General features: G+C 34.7%; 1 protein-coding gene and 1 long non-coding RNA gene across 3 annotated transcripts; one reads left to right on the top strand and one right to left on the bottom strand.

Moving 5' to 3' along the window:
• Nucleotides 1-3497: 3497 nt before the first annotated feature.
• LOC133869941 (uncharacterized) lies at nt 3498-6113 on the bottom strand. Its single transcript, XR_009900584.1, has 4 exons — nt 5967-6113; nt 5824-5888; nt 5154-5210; nt 3498-3952 (listed from the first exon to the last, which is right to left on the bottom strand). It is a non-coding gene; the product is annotated as an uncharacterized LOC133869941 (long non-coding RNA).
• Nucleotides 6114-12577: 6464 nt separating this feature from the next.
• LOC133869940 (cysteine-rich receptor-like protein kinase 10) lies at nt 12578-17283 on the top strand. 2 transcript variants are annotated; one of them, XM_062307036.1, is made up of 6 exons: nt 12858-13196; nt 13309-13442; nt 15608-15818; nt 16104-16341; nt 16614-16764; nt 16881-17283. In XM_062307036.1, exons 1-6 carry the CDS (start codon nt 13136-13138, stop codon nt 17211-17213), a joined length of 1128 nt encoding a protein of 375 aa, XP_062163020.1. In that variant the 5' UTR covers nt 12858-13135; the 3' UTR covers nt 17214-17283. The 2 variants fall into 2 exon arrangements, with proteins under 2 accessions (XP_062163022.1, XP_062163020.1); XM_062307038.1 differs by lacking the exons at nt 16614-16764; nt 16881-17283 and having other exon boundaries at nt 12578-12989; nt 13077-13196; nt 16104-16342.
• Nucleotides 17284-19355: the final 2072 nt, after the last annotated feature.

Here is a 19355-nt window from a genome sequence, read left to right on the forward strand (position 1 = left end):
ATATTCTTGCAGGGTTGGGTTTAGAATACGACTCACTTGTAACCACGGTTCATTACAACCCGTATTGATCCTATTTCAATTGAAGACTTGTATGGTAATTTATTAACTCATGAACAAATACTGCAGTATTCACATGCTGTAGTTGCTCAATGTAACACCTCAAATTCTAGCAAAAATCATGAAAATAAATCTAGACTCCTAAATAACTAAAACCAAATAGGTAACCAAATATGTAAAGTAGTAAAAATAAATAACACACATATTTGGTTACAAAGTGGAAACTCTTTGCATTAAAGAGAAAAACTACTCCGGAGCAACCAAACCCAAGAAATCAACTATCAGAAGAAATAACTAGTTACAAGAAGTTTGTTCTCACAACCCTTTGCAACAGGCACTCTTTTGAACTCTACTTGTCTGCCTCTCCCCCAGACTCGTCTGGAGAGTTCTTCAATTGACTTCCTTAACTAGATCTCCTCTCTAGTTAGACTCCAATGGTTGAACGATTACAACATAAATAAAACTCTAAGAGAAATACAAATGAAAGTTTATGCCTAAATAATCTTCACTTAGCACACTAGAATTCTCTACTGGAATTCTTACAATAACACTGCCTAGAAGCCCCTTTGAATAGGCTCTAAAAATCCTAATTCTGGTTAGGAACGGATTTCTAGGCGGTGGTATCCGGACAGGTCATTGTGTGTTCGAATAGGTATCTGAAGTGAATATTTTGTTAAAGAGCGTCCGGACAGGCTAACCTAGCGTCCGGACATCTGTAGGGAAAATCCTCTTTGTCCACAGTCTTCACTTTTGCGTCAAGACATCCTTGCAGACAAGGACTTTCTGTGACTTACGTCCACTGGGCCGTCCGGACATGTTGGGAACATGAACTCTCTGTGGCTTACGTCTGGACATTGATCCTGACCATCTGGACACACTGTAGGGAAACCGACTTTTCTGAGACTTTAAAATCTTCCTCTCTTGAGAAATATATTGCAAATCTTCCCTTGTTTAGCCCATTCCTTTCTTGATCAATATTCTTGCAATATTGTTTTGAATGTCTTCTGGAAATACATAGTTCCTATTATAGTAACGTTTTTGTCTATAGAAATTAGCCAATAATTAAAAACCAAAAAACTCCCCCTTTGGCCATTCTGGGATAAAAACGATTACAGCCCAAAAATAAAAATACTCCCCTTTTTTGTCACAAAATGACAAAGGGTAAACAAAGTAATTAAACCAGAGAAATATAAGTCACAAATATCCCAAAAAATAAACTAATCTAGAAAAACTAAAGATAGTTTATCAACTATTGAAAAATAAATAAAAACAAGTATCATGGCACTTGATCCCACTGATCTTCTGGAACTACATGACGGAGAGTGTTCCGTACTGAAAATAAATATTGACTTCTAATTTAACCAGGTGTGTGTGTTTGTGTGCAACAAAATATCTTAAATGCGGAATTTAAATAAGACAAAATATTTGTTACTAAGTGGAAACTTTGTGAAGAGAAAAACCACTCCGGGGCATCCAAACCCAGGAACTCCACTATCCAAAACAAAGCTAGTTACAAGACACTCGTACTCACATACCCTTATGCAGTAGTCATACCTTTAACTCTGATACGAAGCCTATCGTGAACGCTTCTCAACCATATCTCCTACCTGAAATGGGTTTTTGATGGATTCCTTTACCTTAGGGCCGACCCCTAAGATAGACTTCACACGAACTGTTGAGCACACACCTGCAACGGCTTGAGAGCTAGCGGAACTTCGATTCTACCTAAACACCCTCTCAAAGCACTATGAAATTCGATACAGAATTCATACAATTTACAAGCCTAGGGCCCATTATTTATAGGCTTAAAGAAAACCTAAATCTGCTAAAAACGAACTTTGGCTGTCGAGCGTCTGGACGGAAGATAGCAACGTCCGGACGGTCTTCTGATATTGCCTTTCAGAAACAGCGCAATTCTATCCTTATCAGGTCCACGTCCGGACGGCTTGGCCGAGCGTCCGGACGGTCTTCGCTATAACTCCTTTCTGCGTTCGAACGGAACACTGGAATATTCTGAAATGCTAGACAGCGTCCAGACGTGTTGCCACGTCGTCCGGACGACTTGTAGAGACTTCTCTAATAGTGTCGACTTCTAAAATCCAACTCAGTGTAGAATTATGATTGACCTAGCCGTCCGGACAGTGTTGCTCTGTCATCCGGACGTCTTCAAACAACTAAGATGAATCAAACCAAGCACAATAAAAAAGAATCATTTTTGAAAATACCCAACAACTTTAACCTTTTGAAGGGGCAGTCGGCCTCCCCTATATATATTACCACGTAGAACACCCTAGGTATCAGTGTTGTATAACTACAAACCAAATGGACTGAATTAGTAATTTTACCCTTCTTTAATGCATTGAAAAAATAAAAAGAAAAAGAAGATTTCACAAGGTTTTATGTATAAATAATCAACTCGACTAGAGAATTGTCGATGGCTTTTGATTCACCAATCCAACTAGCTGGGCTGAAGGATTTAATAACTTTGATTCTTTAAAAAGGTAAAATATCCGCAGATATTTTGATTCACCTATGGTTAAATTCTATCTTAGTTAGTTTAACCTGAGTTAATCTGTAGATATTTTACAAAACTTACTATTTACGTTACCACATCTATTTTCATAGATATTTTATTCGTAAATATATTGGGTCTTTACCATTTTAATCTAACTCATTAGAGTTATAACTTAATCCCGTTTTAAGTATAGTTCGTTTCATCATTAATATTATTACCTCAATAATATTATAATACCATAAATATAATACATACATATATATATATAGACACACACACACAAAAGAAATATTATCTCAATTTGCAAACTGAATAATTCAGTCTGTCTATTAATAATCAGTAATATTTATTAAAGTCTAAAATAATATTCTTTATTTACAAAATCATGGTTTACTAAGGAATATTTATTTTTATAAATATTCATGTAATCTTATAATTCTTTGGGGATTAATATTGTGTCAGAAGACACATAACTTATTAATTGTTGGACGTGAATATTGTTTCCTACATTGTTAAGCCGCTCGAGCATTGAGTCTTGTGGATCGAGCGCCAACTCTAGACTTGTCTATTTATTCAGTCTTAAATTATAATTTAAAACATTTTATTTTATGACTTAAAATCTTAGGTGCTACAGTTTACACTCTCCGTTAGTATTTTCTATCAAATTGGACGGAAATTGTGTCATGTGATCCACACTTGGCATTTTTGGACAAAATTTCCCCAAAATGCATCCTTTGCTGAAATTTGTTTGAAGTTTCGGAATAATACATTTAGCTCCACAAACTTATTTCCCTTTGGCACTTACATTTAGGCACATATATTGCATATCACACACAATTAGTGATAAACTCAACAATGTTGTGTGAAAGGTCGTAAATTTCTCATACAAACACTCAAGCGAAACAAACGTGATATAGTGTGTGACGACCCATTTTTTTTTTTAAACATACATAAATGGATCTTCACAGTGGCACGACTACTTGTTGCTCAGCCAACATAACGTACACGTTCCATAACATGTACCTGATATTCAGAGTTACATCTAACACGGTGGAATATAAATATCAATGTGCAGCGGAACACATATCAATAGCGGAAATACATCTAATACAAAACAGATAATTACAACAAGAAGAGCCATTTACAAGTCTATCTATTTAAGGCTTATAAAACATATTACACAATTATATACTAAAATACAAGCTCAATAAATATATGTGCCACGTAGGACAGGAGCCATAAATAAAATACCCAAAATGTGGACCACCCATGAGTCCGTAACTTATGATTGTTGCGTTGTGCTCCAATCATAGTATCCCATACGCTAGGTAGACAAGTCAATATCTATATCCACAGAACCCGCAACCAAAGCATCAATGTCTGCACGGTTGCAGGGGCTGCCGCATCCATACAGGTGGAATTATGAGCCCACCGCATTAGCAAAAATAATTACACTAAGACCTCAGAGGTATACTATTCACTGAGTTTTCACAAAGAATCAACTTTTCTTTATTTTAGTCTCGCATACACTATAACAGCTAGCAATTTATAAACTTTTGTTTGAAAACCCCCATAGCTGATATAGCAAACACAGACTAATAGAAAATATTTAAAGTATACTATGCAGCTGTGAACATATATAGAAGTTCCAGTCATCCCACCTTGGAAGCTTCTACATATTGACTCATCTACAATATTACTTTTGATTGGTTGCTTAGTCATACATGTATGTGAGTAATCTCAAGCATACAAGTACGTCTAAGCTGTACTAAGACATTCACATTCTCTGAATTAGGCAACACTAAGTCTAATCCCGTACACTCATTGCCTTTGCAAGACAACTCGCATGGTATTACATAGACATTAGCATCCCATAACACCATGTCTAATCCCGTACACTTATTGCCTTTGTAGAACAACTCGCGCGGTATTACATAGACAATGACATCTCTAACTTTAGGCAATGCAATCATCTTCGCACTTTCAAATTCAATGCTTTTAAATCAAGCAAATAATACAGTTAGTAAAACTACAATATATCACATCCCAATATATGTAGGCATATACCAAGCGAACGGGGACCGTATCCCAAGGAACAAGGACCGTATCCCAAAGAACAAGGACCGTATCCCAAAAAAACATGGACCGTATCCCATATTAACGTCGAGTCCGTAACTCCAGAGAACAGGGACCGTATCCCATATTAACGTCGAGTCCGTAACTCCAGAGAACATGGACCGTATCCCGAAAAATAGGGACTGTATCCCAAGGTTTGTGGCGTTAAGCACGCAATGCATCATGTCCCAAATTTTATAACTCACACTAAAAATCTTAATCATTTACTATGCAACCTTAGTCTACAAAAATCCCCAACCATATCCTAGAGTCGCTCCATTTACTCAAACTCCACATATCATATACATACTTCAACATCATCATAATTTCAATATACTCAAAAGTACTCAAATCATCAAAAAACAGTTATAATCAATATACAGTTGGTTCAGATTCATAAAACATATATATTTTACAATTCATTAATATATGAAAATAATAGTTTCTTAGTGAGTAGAATACTCACCTTGGCTGCGTGGATATTAAGCACTAGGTCTCTTAGACACCACCATACAATGCATTACTGTAAAAACAATACATTGCACATTATTAACAACCTCTAATATTGGACTCACATTTAGCTCTTAAATTGCTCAAGAGCTAACCCATGGAAAACCCATAATATTTTAAGGGTTCCAAACGTCTACCCATAAATCCTAGACACTATCTAAAACTCAAACAATACTAACCCAAAGTATTTACTAAGGGTTAGATATTAAAATCACCATTTAATTATTTATTCATAATATTAATTACTAACCCGTAATTAATTTCACAAACCCATAAATTATTTTCACTAAATTTAAAATAATATTAGCCCTAAAATTATATTCACTTATCTCTAAATAATTTATCACTAATATTTTCTCAATATCATTACCTCTAATATTATATTCATTAATCTTTTTACAATAATTACTAACTTATTAGCATAATTTATTCATCTAGATTTTTAATCACTTAAAAAACCCAAATTAATTTAACCTATCAAATTAGGATCTCTAAGCTTTAAATCATAATTTATAAAACACTACCCCAAACACAATATCATTAATCCAATAGCTTTTACTAAGGGATAATCACATAAAAACTCAATTAAAATTAAATACCAAAAATTAGGGTTTGAAGAAACTTACCAAAAATTCCACCAAATGTAAATCCAACACTTGGAGAGTGTTTAGCAAGCTTCTCACAACAAATCCTATGTACACATAAAATCAAACTCATATATCTTTAGATTTAATCTAAAATCTCAAAGACCATGAGTTTGCGAAAATACCTCAAACCAATCGGTAGAAACGTAGATCAGGTTTCATAGATTACGTTACCGAAGTCGGATTTGAGTTTGAACGTTTAGATTTTCGTAGATAATGAATTTTGTAGAAAAACTCCAAAGAAGACAAAAGAGAGAAATTCTACCTCTTTCTTTTTTTCTCTCATGAATTTTGTAGAAAAACCCCAAAGAAGACAAAAGAGAGAGGCATTCTACCTCTTTCTTTTTTTCTCTCCCACGAGCCTTATCTCCCTTTTCTTTTTTTTCTTTTTTTTTTTTTTTATTATTATTATTGTTTTTCTTTGGGAAGGGCCAGATGGCCTTTTCTTCCTTCTTTTTTTCGTGAAGGGCCAGGTGGCCCTTCACTTTAAGTATGTGGGGCGCAGGTCGCCCCCACATGCTTTATTAATTTTATTTTATTTTTTCTTTTTTTACTTTGATTTTTCTTTTCTTCTTTTAATTTTTCTTTTCTTTTCTTTATTTAATTTTATTAATTAATTTCTTTTATGTTTATTTTTCATTTCTAATTTCTTTTCTATTTTATTTTCTTTTTCAATTTTCTTTTATATTTTATTTTCTTTAGACTTTAAAAATATTCTCTTGCATTTTTAATAACATTAAATTAACTTAACTAATTATTTATTTAAATTTAAATTTTATACTTCAATTATTAAATAATGCTCTGAACATTACATAGTGTTTAGAGAAAAAAAAAATGAAACAAAAGACATGAAAGATACATTGAGAGAGAGATTTCACAGTGCAATTTGCTTATGTCCACAGTGCAACAGCAGGGAGAGATTTCACTATATCAAAAAGCAGTACACAAAAAAAGTGTTAAACACTCACAAAACAAAATCCCAAATAACCCAATTTTCTCTTAAATCTATATATTTAGTTCTGAAAACAAACTCTATTTTATAGAAGAATAATAAGCATAAAAGATACATTGGCAAACCTATTGCAAACGTTAGAAGAATAAACGTCATTCGGTGCCTTGAAGGCTTGAAGGAAGAACAAATTCAAGACTTGCATATAAGCTTTAAAAAGAGCAATCAAATATTAGGCCGATCTCGATTGAAAATAGAAATCAAAGCTTTTTCGTTAACCAATAAAAATTTTTAATTAACCAATGTTAACTTTTCGTTAACCAATATGAGCCAATCACTTTTCAACAAACAATACCTTAGAACATAAAAACTTGTTAGAAAATCCTATAGCATAAGGAAATTATGTGGAGTGATCGAATGTGACGTTCCAAGTTTCCAACGGCGAAGTGCTTGGCACAATACTAGCAGAACCTGCCAAATGAAGCAGAGAGGGCTGGATTGCAACCACAGATAACTAACGCAATAAATAAATTTAATTATCGCTTAAAACATATAAATGTAACTTAAAATTTATTTTGTCACGCCTAGTGTTCATTTATTCAGTTGTCCTCTACAAGTCTTCATACCTTGAATTTTTATTTATTTTTTCCTTAAGCAAGGATCTCCTAGCAGATTTATTAAATCTACCTCGACATGAGATCGTTTAAAATTTGATTAGAGTTCAATGAAATCATTGTTGTTCTCCATAATCGCATGTCACTACAATTATATATTTCATACAATTAAAATATGTAACAAAAAGAAAGTTTATATATATATATATACACACATTTAATTTAAAAGAGTAATTTAAATATAAAAGCTTAATCATTGTAAAAGCTTAATTGCATACCTCTTGGGCTTTAAAATAAAATAGCTAAGCAATTGATTTGAATTGTTGAAGACTTCAAATAAAAAGAAATGCCATCAAAAGAAATCACAAATCTCAAATTATTGAATAGTTGAAAAAGGCGACATTTAATTTAAAGGGAAAACTTCACAAAAGGGTATCGAATTATATCGCGTTTTGACAGAAGGGTACTGAATTATCATTTCTCTTGAACCCGGGGTTTTAACTATCAAAATGAATCCTTGAAGGGCATTCCGTCTGGTTTCGGCGTTAAATCCTCACGGAAGTGGAGTCACATGACTTTCATATGACTTTTTTTATTGTCATTTGTCCGTTTTGCCCCTCATTTTCATGCATGTAAACACAACTCCTCAAGCTGGACCCACTCTCCACTCACACATGCAAATTGTAGTCATCATCATCAACCTAGAGAGAAGCTCTGAACGGTCATTTGAGGAGTGGAAGAACCAACATGCATGACAATGTTAGAGAGACAAACCGGCCAGGAGGAGAACGGCAAATGAAACTGGTTTAATGAACGGAAAATGCCGCGCGGTGCCGATGACGAGCTGCACGCTCCTCTAGAGGGAGCTCTTGGACCAGTTCTTGTCCTTGGAGCAAAACATCTTGAAGAAGTCCGAGGCCCTCAGGAAAAAAATTCAGACCCTAGACCACCAGACCAAGGCCTCCCTCAACGATCTCGAGAAACGTGAGGTCACCATCCAAGGCAGCGTCGAGATTGTACTGGAGAAAGTGGAGGCAAAAACAGAGGCTGCACTCATAGCTCTCCGTAGGGCATCCCAAGAGGATGAGAACGGAGAGGTCGATAACGGCGAGGGCTTACTGTTGAGTCTAAAGTCGTTTTGCTTGGAGGTTCATCACTGGGAAGAAGAAAGAGTTAGACGCGTTGACGGCTTAGATGCCTCTGGCTCTGGCCGAGTGCGTGGATCCGCCGAGGTTCGTGCTGGAATCGATATTGGAGGTGTTTCCGGTGGACAAAAGGGTGGAGAAGAGCGATAGAGTGAATGATTTGGGCTGGGCCTACGTTCTGGTGTTGAAGTCGCTGATACCGGTGGTGGTGGATCTGATGATCGGGAAGTCGAGGTTGCTGGTGACGCCGAGAGTGAAGGAGCAAGCCAAGAAAATAGCCGAGAGGTGGAAGGCGAGCCTGGAGGAGCGCCGTGGGATCGAGAACGTGAAGACAGGCCTTCAAGCTTGTTAAGATAGGCCTTCAAGCTTGTTAAAGGTCTCCTAGTCAATCTCACAACCAAATCCAAAATACCTCTTGCAAGAAACATTGTAAATCTTCTTCTTCCCTGAATGCAAAGCCCATGCCTCTGATTAAGTGGCTTTTTCATGAGTCGAACCCCATTGGCTTAAACACTCTGTTTTGTGAAGCTAAAACAGAGGAAATTGTTTCATGAGTCATATGACTTCCACTTTGCATGTGACCCACTCAAACAGTTTCTTGTAAGAATAAATGAACTTCAAATTTCAGATCAAAGCTAATTAAAAAGTCATGCATTCAATGTTGAGCAATCAATGTGATATTACTGGTAATCCTCACCAGATGTGGCTTCCAAATTTTGAGTTTCCAATTTGACATGGTTTGTACCGCAAGAAGCCCTTTTGGTTGGAGCTCTCCAAATTTCACCACGTCTTTTACTTTTCCCTTTCCCTATATAAACAGCTAGCATAGCACCCCCTCGCTCTTCACAAGTGAGAATCACAGAGCATGCTACAAGCCTGCAACGCTCAAGCTCAACACCGCAATAACAGCGTTCTTCCACTTACCGAAACCTCTAAAACAAAAGAGAGAGAGAAATGAGAGAACAAGCACAAAAAGTTGTCCCCACTTTGTTTCTCCTACTCTTTCTTAATGTTGGGTTCTCAAACGGGTCTTTGCTGCCACTCGTAGATCGTGTAGGGAATATGTTGGCTGATTTCTAGGCAGACCCATTCCAAGTGTTGGAAAAAATCCCATTTTGGCTCCATAGGGGCAACAAGTTCGACTGGAAGGAGACACAAGAAAGTCATGTTATCATGCTGGACGTGTCGGGGTTGAAGGAGGAGGAGCTAAAGATCGAAGTGGAGAACTGGGTGCTGAGAGTAAGCGGAGAGAGGAAGAGGGAGGAGGAGAAGAAAGGGGATATATCATTGGCATCGGGTGGAGATATCGCATGGCAAGTTTACATGCATGAAAGTGAAAACGGACAAATGACAATAAAAAAGTCACGTGGAAGTCATGTGACTCTACTTCCGTGAAGATTTAACGCCGAAACTAGACAAAATACCTTTCTGGGATTCATTTTGATAGTTAAAACTCCAAGTTCGAGAGAAATAATAATTCAGTACCCTTTTGTCAAAACGCGGTATAATTCAACACCATTTTGTAAAGTTCTCCCTAATTTAAAAGATCAATTTAAATATAAAAGCTTAATCAATGTAAAAGCTTAATTACATACCTCTTGGGCTCTAAAATAAAATAACTAAGTAATTGATTTGAATTCAATGAATTGTTGAAGACTTCAAATCTCAAATTATTGAATAGTTGAAAAAGGCGACTTAAGGGTTATTGTTTCCAATTGCAGTAGTATTAAAAGGTTTTTTAAATCTAATATATACCTACCTAACAAATAACCTAAGTCGGCTAAGCTAAGGTTTTTTTTTTTTTAAGAAAAAAAAAATTGTAAAGGTGTTGGTGTTGTTAGACTTAGACAAGCCAGTCCCACCTACTCATAATCTCCTATCTAACCTAACCTAAGTCTTAGTCGGCTAAGGCCTTTTCTTTTTTCTTTTTTCTTTTTTCTTTTTTCTTTTTTCTTTTTTCTTTTTTCTTTTTTAAAAAAAAAAAAAAAAATTCGAAGTCTTGCTTTAGACAATCAGATTAACATGTCCCTCTCTTCTTTTCTTTTCTTTTCTTTTTTTTTTTTTTTTAATTTTTTTTTTTCTCTTTTTATTGTTTCCTGAGTGATAAAGCTTTGTCCTTTGTTTAAGTTAAACAATGTGTTTTTTCTTTCAAGGAAAATGTGTATTGTAGTCTGACACTTTGACTCGGCTTCAAGCCTTCAAGGTGCATCCTCTTCAATCTCCTATGCTTGATTTTTTGCTTTCATGTTTCAGCTGTTTGATGAAACCACCTGAAAAAGTAACGAAACGTCGGTACTCATGAATCTCAGCCATTTTAAAAAACTATTTGAAAAAAAAAAAAAAAAAATCAGAAGTAAATGAAATTTTTGGAAATGAGGAGGGGGCGTTTGACCACTCTCGACCTCCCTCCCTCCCTCCGCCCCTAAAATAGTTGTGTTCAGCTGATCACATGATATAATTTTGGTCAAAGTCGATGGAAAATACAGACATAGGGTATTCACAATAATGGAGCGGTAGTTGGAAAGGTCGAATGTCATTTTTTTAAGTTTTAAAATATGAGTATCAAAGAGGTGTAGATTTAGAAGGTTAGGTGTATTCTTCTTTAGTAATTATCACAATATTAACGTAACAGTCTTAATTAATCTTTAAAAGTTATTGTAAAATAAAATAAAATTAAAAGATTAATTAAGACCGCAACATTAACCTTATGAAAAAGTAGGATATAGCATTACTCTAGAGTTAAATGCATGTATGAAAATGAGAAAAAGATACATGCTACTCCTCCAATTAAATCTATCCAATTTGGAAGGATTGCATATAAAACAATAGAGCATATATTTAATATCCGAGCCAACTTTATCAATAATTCTACTTATCTTCCGCAAGTCATCTAGAAAAGTGGACGTGGCCGGCTACGTGCAAGTCGTATGATGAGTTATGTAGATATAACATGCGACCACGTCTCTTGATTTTAGAAGGCATGCAATAAACTAGCTAATTGATCAGTAACTCTCAGTTCAGTTTGGTAGGGGAACTAAAATATATATGTTAATTACTAATTAGGCATAATATACGTAGGTCCCTCCAAGCTTTCTATTATATTCCCGTTTTTGTTGAAAGTTCCACATGTGACATCTCATTAGACTTCATTTAGAATGAGTTTTAGAAATAAAGAGTATTTATTATCAGGAATAAAGGAGAGTGAAATTGAATGGCTATTCGTACTTTTTAGTTTGGTAACAACCCATATACTTTAATTGGAATCCAATAAAAAATTTTTAGAAAACCCTCACATTATTTAAAAAAAAAAATAAAAAAAAAATAAAAACCAGTAAATAGCTGACCACCCATTGGGATAGGGGGAGACCACGCATTAGGGTGGGTGGCCAATCCTATAGTTGAATGGTAAAAGATATTTTAGGCGGTCAATATGCATATCTAGCTATATATTCTCCCTTAATTATATCAAATTTGGAATGAATCTGCAAATAACAAAAGAAGGAATATTTTTAATGTTGGTTCCAATAATTCCCATTATGTTACGCAAGTCAACTAGTTGACGTGGGTAAGTATAAGTCTCATGATTAGTTAAGACCAAACTATTTGTGTACAAAATGGGTATGGCTTCCTTCCCAGTCTCCGGCGCCCTACTGCAGTTTACCTTGCTCTGCCTGAGCATAGAATTAGCTGCCGCATATCAATATTTGGACAATTTCTGTTCCAAGACAGACACTTTCACAACCAACAGCACCTTCCAGTCCAATCTCGCTCAACTCCTCTCTTCCCTTCCCTCCAACGCCAGACTTGAAGGTGGTTTCTACAACAACACCGTCGGCCAAAACACCGCCAACGCTGTCTACGGCCTCTTCCTCTGCCGTGGTGACCTCGCCGTTCAAGACTGCCTAGATTGCGTGGCAGGTGGAACCCAAGATCTGAGTCTGCAGTATTGCGTTAGAGGAAAACAGGCCGTGATCTGGTACGAGGAATGCATGGTACGCTACTCAGACCAATATTTCTTCTCCATCATGAACACGCAGCCTAGCAGTTACATATCGAATGGAACCAATATTTCTGATCCAAATCTCTTTAACCCGTTGCTGATGGCAACGATGAATGGCTTGGTAAGCCAGGTTACAAATGTTGGAATCGGTGCCAAAAAGTTTGCAACAAAAGAAGCAAAATTTACTGGGGCTCAAATACTCTATACCCTTGAGCAGTGCACGCCTGATATATCCAACTCTGATTGCAGTAAGTGTATACAGGAAGGGTTAACGTTTATGCAGCAATGTTGTAGTGGATACCAAGGGGTGAGAATTTTGTTTCCTAGCTGTAGAATGAGGTATGACATGTATCAGTTTTACAAAATGACTAATGCATCGACGTCACCAACGCCTATTCCAGCAATTCTTCCTTCGCCTTCGCCTTCGCGTTCGTCGCAGAGTTCGGTTCAATAGCTCTTTTTCTCACGATTCAATCATAACAAGTGTCTATTTTATCATGTCAATGAAGATTTCATTGATTATGCAGGAAAACAAAAAATCCTGTTTCTTGGAATCATCCTTACTGTTGTTCCTGCAACGGTGGTGATGTTGGTTGTGGGCTTCTATTTGCGAAGGAGAGCGAGAACAGCTATACAGTATCAAATTGGTATAAGAATAAGTTAATTGATTTTATATAACATGTTTTATTCCTCATGTCTACACGCTTAATTTGCTCTTATAATTGTGTGATCCATTACATTTATTGTTCGGCTGTGCAGCTGCGAATGATGTTACAACTGTGGAGAAACTTGTAGACTCTTTGCAATTTGATTTGGCTACAATTGAAGCGGCCACAAAGAAGTTCTCGGAAGATAACAAGCTAGGTACAGGTGGATTTGGCGAGGTTTACAAGGTTAGATTAATTAGTATTCTTTTTATTTTATTTTTTAAAGAATATTATGAATTTTGTTGAGATTTGTATGTAAATCTAAAATAGAATGAATGCAGAAATAAGTGAGAGAAAGGAACACAAAATTTGCGTGGTTCAATTCGGTCTATGACCTATGTCCACAGGATAAAGCTCAAATAGCTACATTTTACTCATTAACTTATTTTGTCTACAATACAAAGGTCCATATTTATAGGGTTTAAAGTAAATAAAAATATGGTAATCAAATCCCTATGATTTGATTACAATTAACACGTAAATAGAGAATATTACAATATCAACCAAATATGGAATATGCAAAAAGTATAATATATTTTTCATATATTCTAACATCCCCTCAAACTCAAGGTGGAAAATTCTAGAAGCTTGACTTTGAAAATAGAAACCGGAAGCCGGTGGTGAAGACTGACAGATGTTGCTAGAGGAGACGAGAGGCTGGTAGAGGCTGTCGGGCAGCAAGTGACTGCTTGTAGTACGAGTGAGATCAAGTGCACATAAAAAGTGTGCAAAATTATATTGAAGGATCCAGCTTCTATGCGGTATTAAAAAGTACTGCATATCTGCTGTGATTATTTCTATGACTAAGATGCAAATAGCAAACATATGAAAGAAAAAACAAAACTCGGTGACCTCCCCGTTACAAACAGCAGACATAGAAGCCATATCCTTCTTGGGGTGTCCGACGTAGCAAAGTCTCTCTCTCTCTGTCGGCTCCGTGATGATTGAAGGCAATTTTGTTGGGAAACCTCGCAAAAACACACTACCAGGCATAAGCCTTTTGACTTCTTTCCCTTTATTCCCTCTGTATCTTTCTGATTGAAACTTTACTCCCATTGTTTCACATGTGATTGTTTTTTCCATTTCCTATTCCCACACCAACCCCCCACTGAACTCTCTATCTTTCCCGTTTCCCTTTCTTTAATTGCCCATTTCTCATCTCACCTCCATTTTATTCCTCCAATTTTCCAACTCCTTTGGCTTCTTTTACCTTCAATTTCATCTTGGTGTTTCTCTTTCTTTGTGTTCTCGCACTATATCTATAGAGCTGTACCTGTAACGGAGAAGTCAGGAGTTTTGTTTTTTCTTTCATATGTTTGCTATTTGCATCCCAGTCGTAGAAATAATCACAGTAGATATGTGGTACTTTTTAGTATCGTATAGAAGCCGGATCCTGTATTGAATATTCATAATATGAATATGTTAACACAATGTAAGAACATAAATAATTATGCATGACCTTATGAAGTGAAGCCTCAAAACCGATATATGCATAAAAAATCATGAAAAACTTGAGTTTAATTAGTAAAAAATGAGTCTAGAAATTCAATTATGAAAAGAGATTACATTGCATGTATGTAGACGTTAAGAAATAAAAATATAGACAAATGTTGAATCACTATTTATCTTAAAAGTTTAAGCTATTTAAAAATAATGAATTTAATCATTTAATTAATATTTTTAATATTCTCCCTCACGTACAGACTCAAACTTTCCTCATCAAGTGAGAGGTAAACTAAGTAGTCAAGGTTCAAACTACCCTCATACCATTTACACTCTTACTTGTCAATGCTGATAATAGGCGATCGGCGTCAACATCGACATACCGTTTTGTATTCTAAATGCTTCACCGTCGACTCTAAATATTATTAACGTCAACATTTGTCGTCATTGTTGAACATTAGGGTTGGAGCATTTGCATCGACGTGTCGTCGCTAAAAGTCAATAGTGACAACATTCGGACTTTTAGTGACGACAAAATGTCAACGCTAATATTCAGTTTTTTTTTTTTTTTTGTAATGTCCCATGCAAATTGTTCAACTTTAAGAAAAATTACCATGAGGAGAAGTCATTACAATTTTAAATTGTTCAAATTTAGGAAGATGTTTTTTGTTTTTAATCCAAGTTATTGTAGGTATAAATTAAAGGTTTTATTTTCTTTTAGTCAAAGATCGATTATGATGCAAAATTCATTCAATTTAATATCTGAATTTGGAGTTGGGGAGTTGGCAGTAAAGCTAAGATATTGCCTTTGTTGCCTACCCCTTCGACAAGATAGGTTGAAGGATTTAAAGGCGACTATGATTCAAATGTGCTCCAAAGCTTTTGATGTTAGGATTTTCATATTTCAGGGTGTACTTCTAGATGGCCAAGAAATAGCTGTGAAAAGACTTTCAAGAAGGTCTGGACAAGGTAATGAGGAATTTAAAAATGAAGTTGTTTTGGTTGCCAAGCTTCAACACCGAAACCTTGTGAGGCTATTAGGATTTTGCTTGGAAGGAGAAGAAAAGATACTCGTCTACGAATATGTAGCCAACAAAAGCCTTGACAATTTTCTATACGGTATTGTTTTTCTAAACATTCATATGACTTCCTTGTGTCATGCTTAAAATGCATGGAGCTTTTGAAGATTTGTGAAGTCTTATAACTAATCAATAAAGAGTCGTTAACTTTATGGAACTTCAAACAAATTTGTCAAGTATCATGGTGCTGTTGAAGATGTGAGAGAGAAAAAGATTGGATTTCAAATGTATTTTTCAATTTTAGTTGAGTTTAATTAATTAATTAAGTATCTCTTGACATCAATTTATTTATTCTAACTTCATGTTGATTTTGATGAATGAGTAGGCTCTGAAAAACAAAAACTATTAGACTGGGCAACACGTTACAAGATTATTGGAGGGATTGCTCGAGGGCTTCTATATCTTCATGAAGATTCTCAACTCAGAATTATACATCGTGATCTTAAAGCTAGTAACATTTTATTAGATATGGATATGAATCCAAAAATTGCAGATTTCGGTATTTCAAAGATCTTTGAAGTTGACCAAACTCAAGGAAATACAAGTAGAATCATTGGAACATAGTAAGTTCTATATTATATTGTGTTCTTTGTGTTACTCCATGTTTGAAACACCATTTACCATATGGAAATGGGAAAAGTAGAGCCCTTAATTATCAAAAGAAATGCCTTGAGAAGTGGTAGATCGATCTATAGCACATTTAGACAACGTAGCCCTACATATCTCAAATTAAATATCTTACGGGAATTAACTAATTATAGAAGTATTATATTTAACTCTAGGGTTTTATATTATCCTTCACTAATATTGTTGTGTTCTATTTGGTGATTTGTAGTGGCTATATGGCTCCAGAATATGCAATATATGGACGGTTTTCTGTTAAATCAGATGTATATGGTTTTGGTGTTTTAGTCTTAGAGATTTTAAGTGGCAAAAATAACAATTCTTTCTATCAAACAGACAATCCTGAGGACCTCAGAAGCTATGTAAGTATAATAAAAATATTGTAATTTCATGACTTTAGTTGATGCCTAAATCATCACCTCTAAATGAGAGGAAGAGAAGATGACATTATAAGATTTGTTTTTACCAATTAATGCAGGCTTGGAGGCTTTGGAAGGATGGAACACCTTTAGAGTTTTTGGATCCATCTTTGAGAGACTCTTACTCAAGTAACGAAGTCATGAGATGTATTCAAATTGGCTTATTATGTGTTCAAGAAAATCCAACTGACAGACCCACCATGGCATCAATACTTCTTGTGCTAAATAGTTACTCTGCGACTCTCCTTTCACCTCATGAGCCAGCGTTTGTTCTTCATAGAAGAACGGAGCCAAAAACTCCAATAAAGGAGCAGGAGCCAAATCAATCTTCAAGCAATTCAATGCAATGGTCCATTAATGGAGAACCTATTACTGAATTAGTCCCTCGATAGTGCGATTAAATTATTCTTGACCTTTTGTAAAAAGAAAAAAGAAAAAGAAAAAGAAAAGAAAAACACATATTTTAAATATTTTTAACCTAATACAAGTATGTGTTATTGAGAGTTATTGTTGGAGGGACCAAAAAGTGACTTTAAACATTACTCAAATTTTAGATGACAAGAATTATTTAGTTCTTCAAGAGTCACCTTTTAGAAATTTTTACTACAGAGGATTCTAAATAAAATACCAATTTTTTTTTTTTTTATTGATTGTTTCTAATTCAAAGAAGAAAATAGTCTGTCTCCTATATTTCCTATTCTTTATATCTGACCATATACGAGGTATATATTGGGATTTGTCCAAAGAAAAGGGATAAGAGAAATTGCATGGATCTATAAGAGGAGGCCAGGCCTCCTTTCCCTGCCCAAACATAGGACAAGGCCCCTCAGGCTGACCCTCTACTCGGGTAGCGCGGGGAGCCTCCTCTCACACATCTCTCCCTAAAAAAGAAGCAAAAGTAATAATTAAATCCCTCATTATAGGGCTTCCAGTCCGTGGTGCAGTATTTAAATTTTGCCCTTTTACATGCTTTTGGAGACGAAAGAAAAATAAATAATTAAAAAATCACCTATATATGTCAAAGCTTCCATTTTCACGAAGTACGGGCGTGTGAGCTTACTGTCTCCAATGTAAGGCCAGGCGATTTACCTTTCTCTTAGTGCTAAAAGGCAATTAACCTTGCTAATTGTCGAAATAATGGAAGGTCATTATATTGGCCGCCTTTCTCTTCTTACTCAATTTCAAACGATAAGAAATATTCATTAATCGTTAGTTATTAATTAAAGATTCACGATTCTAATAAATGCTTAGTGGACCCAGGCCGGGTTCATCTCAATTTTAAAAAAAAAAAATACAAAATAAGTTCACGTGGTTTACATAATTTATAATTAGTTCCTTGTGGTATCAAAAAGAATTCAAAATTTTTTGGAGTATTCGAAAAAATATAAAGAAAAAGATCGAAAAAAAAAACCAATTACTTCCTATAGTCAAATTCCGTCAAAACTCTTGACGGATTCTGTTAGTATGCTATGTCATTGCCAATAAAATGACGACACATGTCACTCTTAATAAAATATCAAAAACTAAAAAGTTCAATAAATTAAAAACTAACACTTACTGTTTTTTTTAATAAAATGGAAAACTGCTTTATCTTTTTCTTTTTCCTTTTTTAAGGAAACAGTAATTATTAGTTTTTAATTTATTTAATTTGTTAGTTTTATATATTTTTCTTTATATATATATTAAGAGTGACACATGTCGTCATTTTATTGGCGCTAATATGGCATATTAACGGAATCGGTCAAGTGTTTTGACTGAATTGAACTATAGGAAATGATTTGTTTTTTGGCATGCCTCAGGAACCCTTGAATTTATTTTGATACTAAAAAGAGCTAATTGTAAATTAGGTAAACCATAAAGAATAATTTTACATTTTTCACCAATTAAAATGGAGAGATCCTATTGCACATTGAATGTAGTGGAGTTCTGTAGCTCATTATTTCTAGTAATTTGATCTAACCATTTTCTTTTCCATATTATCACCGATAAAATTTTTCTTTAAACTGAATTGATAGAAGTTATTTCAACTCAATTTATTAAATTAGTATATATATATATATATATATATATATATATATATATGCGTACATTTTTATACAACACCTAAATTAAATCTTGATCATTCAGTAATATATTGGTTAAATTACCAATTATCCTACAAGTTTAAAATGATAAAAAAAAAAAAAAAAAAAAAAAAAAAAAAAAAAAAAATTTAACTATTTTAATTATTCAAAAATTTAAAATTAATAAAAAAAATAATAAATTTAATTATTTAAACCTCCCAATAACCCCCCGAGATAGTTGGCCTTTTTAAATCCTTTTGCAGACCAAAAAAAAAAAAAAAAAAAACACAATGATTAGCTGGCATGTGGTTAATTAATTTGTGAGAAGGCCCTACGTACGTGCTGATCTTACTGTCTACAATATATTGCGAGGCGTTTCACCTTTCTCTTAGCGCTAAAAGACAATCTTTCGCTAATTGACGAATTAATTAATTAATAATCAAAGGTCATTGTACGTATACTTCTCTGGCA

This window comes from Alnus glutinosa, chromosome 5 (genome assembly GCF_958979055.1).
Source record: "Alnus glutinosa chromosome 5, dhAlnGlut1.1, whole genome shotgun sequence".
Taxonomy (NCBI): Eukaryota; Viridiplantae; Streptophyta; class Magnoliopsida; order Fagales; family Betulaceae; genus Alnus; species Alnus glutinosa.